Source organism: Hyperoodon ampullatus (genome assembly GCF_949752795.1).
Source record: "Hyperoodon ampullatus genome assembly, chromosome: 19".
NCBI lineage: Eukaryota > Metazoa > Chordata > Mammalia > Artiodactyla > Ziphiidae > Hyperoodon > Hyperoodon ampullatus.
In genome coordinates this window covers 51,992,094-52,000,373 of record NC_136932.1, presented here as the reverse complement: position 1 = coordinate 52,000,373, position 8,280 = coordinate 51,992,094, and the positions used below count along the sequence as shown (strand labels likewise).

The 8,280-nt window shown below is 62.4% G+C and overlaps 1 protein-coding gene across 1 annotated transcript; it reads left to right on the top strand.

The window, feature by feature from the left end:
- Nucleotides 1–3,012: 3,012 nt before the first annotated feature.
- LHX1 (LIM homeobox 1) lies at nucleotides 3,013–7,925 on the top strand (the record flags this gene model as incomplete). Its single annotated transcript, XM_079724992.1, has 5 exons — nucleotides 3,013–3,182; nucleotides 5,027–5,253; nucleotides 5,352–5,629; nucleotides 6,997–7,162; nucleotides 7,546–7,925. The coding sequence occupies 5 exons, from the start codon at nucleotides 3,013–3,015 to the stop codon at nucleotides 7,923–7,925; spliced, it is 1,221 nt and encodes a 406-aa protein (XP_079581118.1).
- Nucleotides 7,926–8,280: the final 355 nt, after the last annotated feature.

The following is an 8,280-nucleotide window of genomic DNA, read 5'->3' as shown; positions in this document are numbered from 1 at the left end:
GGCTTAGAGGAAGGAAAAGAATGTTGGCAGAGTCCTAAAATCCCAGTCCACAGAGCGCAAACCAAATTCGCTGTAGCGGCTAACCGGTTCGTTCGAAGAGGGTATTCCATTTTGCAAAGAACTGGATTCCTTGCCTGCCACGTTCATAACAATTGCATTGCAGGGCGCATTTCTCCCAACTTAGCTCCGGCCCTGTGTGAGATGTCTGAACCCAGCACCGCGTGGGGGGTCAAAAGGCCATTCTCAAAATACCGGCTAGACCTTGCTGGCTGGCTGCCCACCCTTATTTCCTTCTACACTAGGGCCGAATGCGCCTAACACCCCTGCCCCCCAAAAACAAAAACGAGGAGCAAATGCGGGACTGCCCAGCCCTGCCACCTTCAGATTTCACTTGGGGAGAAGTGCCGGTTAGGCATAGAAATGGTGCTGTCGAAACGGAATTTGGTACTTGACTGGTGTGGGCCGCGGAACTAGAGTGACTTTTCGAGGCTAAGAGTCTCAGGACCCGGACCCGACCCCCACTTCTGGGAAAATCTGCCCCCGTGGGCAGTGGTCCCTAGTTTATACCCTGAAGAAAATTAGGGAAGTATAGGGTGCCTAAGACGTGAACTACCGGAGGTTGTTCTGCGCTTGTCCGGGGAAGCTGGTGCCAGCCCGGAGCCTGGAAAAGGGGACAGGGCGGCCGGGCCCGTACTCTGCACACCCCAATCCTCTGCAGCCTCGCCGTGGAGCCCCCAGGACGTCCCCGTTCCCACCGTCACTACCGCCACCCCCCAGCCGCCGCTACTGCCCCACGGTTTCCCGCCTAGTCTTTTGTTTTTGTATGGAAAAGGTGTCTCCGGATCACAGTTTTCTCACAACTTCTCGCCGGGGTTGCAACTCCTCAACCGAGGCGCTTCCCCACCCACTCTTTTCCCCCGCCCCGGCGCCGCGCCTCCGGTCTCCCCCGCCCCACCAGGAAACCGCCGGAATCAACTTTCCAAGACTGCGCTGCGGGAAACAGACACCCAGCTCTCCCAGAGACCCGGACCCTGTGGACTTTGGATGGATTGGGGGAGGGGGCACAGAAGGAGGGACCGGAGGAAGGAGATTGTGCTGCCAAACGCCCTCCCCCGCCCAGCTCCCCAAAAGACAAGCGCTGCGCCCGGGGCAAACTTCTAGGCCAAGAAAGCAAGAGGAAAAAAAAAAAAAAAAAAAAAAAAGCCAGCACCCGCTGAACTGCAAAGCCAAAGAGTGCACCTGGGCCGCCGAGGCTCCCGGACCCAGCTGCACCCCAACCTCCAACAAGCCTCGATCTTGGGTTACTGCCCCTCTCCGGCAGAACTCTGCCCTCCGCCTGCGCCTGCTCCCGCGCGCTCTCAGTCTCTCCCACCGAAACCGACGCCTTACCGGAGCAGCAGGGGACCCGGGCACCTCGCTGCCCGCCGCCCGCACCGCGCCGGGCCGCGGTTGCCGCCGCCACTGATCCTCTAAACGCGGTCTCCCGGCACTCTCCCCAGCCGGGGGATGCAGAATGGTTTACAGAGGGACCACGAGCCGCTGATTGGTCGCAGGCCGCCGTGACGTCGGCGGGCGCTGCATTAAGGCGAGGGGGCTTCCAGAGCCCAGCCAACAGCCAGGAGCAGTGACCGAGCCGCCGGAACTGGGGAGAGACGCGCCGGGGCAGCGGACTGGGCCAGGAGACCAGGGACAGAGGGACGCTTGTCCGGGGACAGCCTGCAACGAACTGCGGCCCGGAAGGCGAGAGCGGCGGCCCGTGCCGAGCTGTTCCAGCCGCACAGAACTGTAGCCGCTGCACCAGGACGTTTTTTAAAAAGCTCTTCAAGCTACTCCCCCTCCCCCCGACTCCTCCCGCTGCAAAAGAAAAGAAAAAAAAAAAGGAAGGAAGGAAAGAGGCTAGAAAGGAAACCCAGATTTGCCATCACAACGAAAAAAGAGGGGAAAAGGAAAAGAAAAGGAAGTCGAGAGACTGGGGTTGCACGCAGGCAGCTGGAGCGTGGGCCGAGCGATGTGGGGCTGCGCGCCCAGGCGGCCGCGAGTTGCTACTGGAGCCACGATGCACGGCCAGGCGCGGTGAGGAGCCAGACGGCACCCCTCCCCGAAGGAGTCCAGGCGCAGGGAGGGCCGTCCCGAGGAGACGGAGGCCGCCAGGCAGGCCACGGGCCGAGGTGACGGGGCTGGGGCGGCGGGGAGCGGGCGCGCGCACCTGGCTGCGTCCGCCCGGAGTTGTCCCTCTAACTGTCGATTGACACAAACACTTCTCCAGAAAGGGGGAAACCTAAGCAACGACAGCAATCAACAACGCGATCTTCCTCCTTTCCTCCCTCCCTCCCTTCCCCCGCGGCCTGCCCCCGCCCCCTCCCCCAGGCCCACCGCAGGCTCCCAGGGCATCCCGACCCGTTGCGCGGGGCCGACAGTTTAGGATCCAAAGCTTCCCTAGTCGTTTGGTTCTTCTCTTTTATAAAAAGAGGAGGGGAAATTCCGGTGACGGGCAGCCCTGCACACACACACACACACCCGCCCTCATACCCCGACAAAAGCAGATGCACTTTGACTTCTGACAGCTCTACCTCAAGCCCGAGAGAACTCAGCGGCGCTTTCCCTGCAAGCCGAGCTCGCCGCGTCGTCCTCTTCCTTCTCCGACTCCGTTTTATTTATTTATTTCCGTTCCCGTCGCCGTTCTCGGTGACCTTCACTCCTTCGCGGGCTCTGGGCAGAAGAGTCGCTTTCTCGCCCGCCGGAGACTCTTTCCTCGCCCCAGGAGCGGCGGCGGCGCTGCTGTGCCCCGGGGCCCCGGGACTGTCGGGCTGCACACTCCACCGAGGCGCCCCCCGCCCCCCATCAGCCTCCTCCCTCTCTCTGATTTTCCGGCGCGGGTTTCGGTTTGCACTGCCAAGTGTGTCTCCCCATTTTGGAGGGGCTGGGGAGTTCCTGCCGGTCGTCTTGGTGAATCATCCCCTCGGCTCTACCTGCGCTTCTCTCTCCGGGCCTCACCCGACCAAACCAAAGACCATGGTGCACTGTGCCGGCTGCAAAAGGCCCATCCTGGACCGCTTCCTCTTGAACGTGCTGGACAGGGCCTGGCACGTCAAGTGCGTCCAGTGCTGTGAATGTAAATGCAACCTGACCGAGAAGTGCTTCTCCCGGGAAGGCAAGCTCTACTGCAAAAACGACTTCTTCCGGTGAGTACTTCCTTCGCGCGCCTCTGCTGCTCCTTCCCCGCGGGCCCTTCCCAGCCAGCTTCGGATCAGAGGTCAGCGTGGCCGCGGCGGCCGCGTTAGGAGCTGCTTTTGGAGAGGGCAGCCAAGTCCCGGGGGCTCCCGCCTCTTCGCCAGCTGGCGCGCTGGGCTCCCCGGGACGCGGCCTGCTTTCGTCCTGGAAATTGTGGGTCTGGGCTTGGCTGCACGTGCCTGGGAAGAAAGAGTCTGAGCTCGCCTGTGAGCCAGAAGCCTCTCCAAGCTTGGAAGGAGGTAGCTCAGCCTCAGGAGATGTAGCCCCGGCTCCTGCCTTTCCCCTTGCAGAGCTCTCCAGCGACTGCATTCTCCGGGCCTCCCGGCTTTCCTCGTCCTCCAGGCTGAGCTTGGAAGCCCAGGCTAGCTCCATGCCACTGTCCTTTCCGTCTCCGAGAAGTCTTGGCGGGAACCGCCGAGCCTTTTGCATGGAGTGTCCGAGTCGCCTGCGGTGGCAGCGGCAGGGAAGCGCTCGGCCATGGTGCCTATCCTGCACGCCCCAGGGTCTTCCTGAAACCCGGTTGGGCCTCCCAGCGCCGACCTGGGCACACTACTGCACGGTAGCCTAGACCTTATCCGGCTGCCCGGGTTGGCGGGATGTTCGGCCTCCGCCCAACGCTGACCTCAGCTCTGAGGCCCAGGCTCCGCTCGGAGCTCTCCCAGGCTCTGCCCGCCACAGCCCGCCACCTCCTTGCCGAAACCTGAGGAAAAGCCGAGACCCGGGTCGTCGGAGCCGGGGGACTTCTCCCGACAACCCTCCTCCGTTTACATTTTAATTGAATCCTCCTAAAGTTACTATCTTGCCACCAAATCCACACAACACACGAGAACTGTAGCAAACTCGAATTGAAATTCCCTTGTGCCCGTTTGAAATCTCCCAGTTTACTTGGCTGACTTGGTCTCTGCTTTTCTCTGAGTTTGTGGTAACAGATCAAACTGGGGGACAGAGTGGGGGTTCGAAGCCACCCGGGTCGCTTTGCTCAGAGGCCTGGGACGCGCTGTCCCCAGTGCATGCCCGGGACGCGCGGCTCTGGTTGCGGCGGACCATGGAGCAAAGCTCTGTCCGCTGGTATTGCCGAGAGCAAGCGCAGGTTGAGCCTCTGGGCCTCGGCCGGTGCTGCCGGGCCTCCCGCTACTGGCGGGAGCCGAGCCAGGGAGCGGCGAACGGTGCCGACTGCCAGTGGGCCCCAGAAGCCTGGCTCCCGCGAAGCGCGGCCCGGCACCTAGAGCCCCCATGCGGTCTAGCTTGCGCCAACCTGCTGGGCTTTGGGCTTGAACGTGGCGACGGCCTGGCTGTGGCCATCCGGGCTCTCCGCGGCTGTTTGTTTACCCGCGGCTGGACTGGACCTTGCCAACCCCCAGCCCGTGCGCGCGTTCTTTTGCGACGAAGGAGAGGCAATATGGAGAAAAGCGGCGGTCGAGACGCATTTGTATGGCGCTCTAATTTTGTTCTCTGAATCTAATCGGAAAATAGGTGCCTCCCTCTCCCTTACCGTCGCCACCTTGCCGCCTTCTTCGGCAGCGCTTTTTCCCTCTGGAACAACGCTGGGCGAGAGGCTAGGGGTGGGGGCAGCTTGAGCTCCTTACTCCATCATTCTAACCATGCGTATCTCCTCCCTGACTTTTCACTGGTGCCCCGCGCTTTCTCCTGCCTTCTTGCCTGCTTAATCGGCATTCTGCCTCTCTTCTTGGCTCTCTCTCCCTTTCTCCTTTTCCTCTTTCCTATTTTCCTTCCTCCACTTTCTTTCTCCCTGTTTCTGTCTTCCCTTGGCCCTCGCCAACCTGCCCCCCTGCAGGTGTTTCGGTACCAAATGCGCAGGCTGCGCGCAGGGCATCTCCCCTAGCGACCTGGTGCGGAGAGCCCGGAGCAAAGTGTTTCACCTGAACTGCTTCACCTGCATGATGTGTAACAAGCAGCTCTCCACCGGCGAGGAGCTCTACATCATCGATGAGAACAAGTTCGTCTGCAAAGAGGATTACCTAAGCAACAGCAGCGTCGCCAAAGAGAACAGCCTCCACTCGGGTGAGGCCCTAATTCCCGGCTGCTTAGGGGCGGGTGGGTCCTGGGGGCAAGGAAGGGCCGCCACGGTTGCTGCTCACCTGTCCTTTCCCTCTCCCCAGCCACCACGGGCAGTGACCCCAGTTTGTCTCCGGACTCCCAAGACCCGTCGCAGGACGACGCCAAGGACTCGGAGAGCGCCAACGTGTCGGACAAGGAAGGCGGCAGCAATGAGAATGACGACCAGAACCTGGGGGCCAAGCGGAGAGGGCCGCGCACCACCATCAAGGCCAAGCAGCTGGAGACGCTGAAGGCCGCCTTTGCCGCTACACCCAAGCCCACGCGCCACATCCGCGAGCAGCTGGCTCAGGAGACTGGCCTCAACATGCGTGTCATTCAGGTCAGGGCCGGAGTGTGCCACTCAGTTTCCTAGAGGCCCACACAGCTACTCCGTGCAGGCCGAGCTGGGGCGGGGGGCTGTTTTGAGCAGCAGAGCGAGTCCCTGGAGGCTGGCGGAGGGGGAGGGGAGAGGCGCAGACACAACCCTACCCGGTTCGAACTTCGAAGCGTCGCCAGATGCGTAGAGCATCTGGAATTCCCTATACCTCCTCGTCTTCCTGGTCCAGCGCAGGTGAGAGTGGTGACGGTGGGGGAGGGACGGGGAGCGTGAGGCTGGAGGAGGGGACACTGTCGGACACTGCGACGAGAGTTGGGACCCATCTGTCTGCACTACCACCCCTGTTCGGGAGGAGCTAAGAGGTCGCTGTGCCTCCCGGAATTAATCGGTTCCGCTGGCTTCTGCACTACGTGATCTCCCTCTGCGGGTCCCCACCCCCAACTTTGTGGGTCTCTTGCCCCAGTGAAGCCCCAGAGCAGAGACTTGCCCTCCGAAGAGAGGTGGGCTGTCCAGGTTTGAAGGGAAGGTGGTCGGGGCGGGAGTCAGCTCTACCTCGGCCTGTCCAGAGTAGCATGCGATGGGAGGTGGCCATCCAGGCGGCTGCGCAGGTGCCCACTGTGAGGTCTTGAGACTGCGTGGGAACCGGGGCCCGAGTCCTGGGCCCAAGGTTAGGTGTCCGGTGCCTGGAGGCTCTGCGACGGTATGGGTGGATGTGCCTGGGAGGCTGTGTGCCTGGGCGCACTATTCAGGCTGCCCTCCACGGGGTCCCTCTGCCTCTGAAAGGTTGTGCGATCTTGTGCGCAGGGGAAGGGGAGGCTGCATGTCTGTGTCACTACCAGTGAGAGGCTGTGGATAAGTACGTTTGGCACCGGGAGATTGTACGTGGGTGGAAAAGGAGACTGTGGCTTTTGGTGTCACTATCTTTGGGAGACTGAGTGTCAACAGGAGGCTGTTTGGATCTCTGTCACTGTCATGCGGGGGAGGGGGCTGCCAGGGTCCCTGAAAGGGAAGCTGTGTGTCTGATACTATTTGGGGAGGTTGAGCCTCGGTGTGTACAGCCCCCGGGAAGCTGCAACTGTGTCGGTGGAATTATTAGAAACAACTCCAACTGCCTCATGTTGAGCAGGGCGGCTTGCCCAGGTTCCTCTGTCGGGAATCCGGTTCACCATGGGCGCAAGGGCCACCCTGCGCGGTCCTACTCAGAGACCGCGCCCCCCGCCCACCCATGTACAACACACAGACACACCACACGGCCCGGAATCCGCGAGTTAGACGGTGAGGGGCCAGGTCCGGCGGCGCACCCGAAGTCGGAGGTGGGGTCTCCGGGGCCTCACCGCCCCCCCACCGCCACCACCGCGTGTGTGCTTCAGGTCTGGTTCCAGAACCGACGGTCCAAGGAACGGAGGATGAAGCAGCTAAGCGCGCTGGGCGCCCGGCGCCACGCCTTCTTCCGCAGTCCGCGCCGGATGCGGCCGCTCGTGGACCGCCTGGAGCCGGGCGAGCTCATCCCCAACGGGCCCTTCTCATTCTATGGAGGTGGGTGCGCTGCCTAGGGGCAGGGCGCGGGCAGGGCGGGCGGGGTTGGCTTCGTCCGAAGCGGGTGGCAGCGCGGAGGCGCTTCTGGCTTTCTATAGAGAAGTGGAGAGTAGGGAAGAGATGGGTGGAGGCTGGGGAGTAAATCGAGGGGAGGTAGTGGGACCAGACCGAATTCCCGACCCTGAATGAGGCGAATGGGCAGGTAGGGAGCAGCTCCAGCGTTCGCACCCAGCCTTCTCCGTGCTCCCGGCCCGGCAGGGGAGCCCGGCGAGTGGCGACTTCCCCGAGTTGCCCTCCCCAGCCGGCTCGCGGGCACGCCTTCCCGCCCTGTCACCCCGCCCCACCCAGGGCCCCGCCCTGACAGCCTCCTCGCTGCTCCGCAGATTACCAGAGCGAGTACTACGCTCCCGGAGGCAACTACGATTTCTTCCCGCAAGGCCCTCCGTCCTCGCAGGCTCAGACGCCAGTAGACCTGCCTTTTGTGCCGTCGTCCGGGCCTTCCGGGACACCCCTGGGTGGCCTGGAGCACCCGCTGCCCGGCCACCACCCGTCGAGCGAGGCTCAGCGGTTCACCGACATCCTGGCGCATCCTCCCGGGGACTCGCCCAGCCCCGAGCCCAGCCTGCCCGGGCCTCTCCACTCAATGTCGGCCGAGGTCTTCGGGCCCAGCCCACCCTTCTCGTCGCTGTCGGTCAACGGCGGGGCGAGCTACGGAAACCACCTGTCTCATCCCCCCGAAATGAACGAGGCGGCCGTGTGGTAGCGGAGTCGCTCACGATCCGCGGAGTTCGTGGTTGTACAGAAACGAACCTTTATTTAAGAAAAACAGGAAAAAAAACAAAAAAAAACCATAAAAGCAAGTCACCCCCCCCCACTTCCTCCAGCTTGGGGGACCATTTTCCGTCTGGAGAGACCGGATGGGGAAGGGGGACACGAAATAGAATCCAAATCCGCCTGGAGGTAAAACGGATCCGTGCGCTGGCTGGCAAGGTGCGGAACTGGGGCTCCCGCAGGGAAACGCAGACCTCTCCCCACCTCCCACCTGGACCCGGATCCTCGGACAGACACCGCCGGCGTGAGCGAGAGCCCGACGGGCTGCATACAAACACCCACGGCAG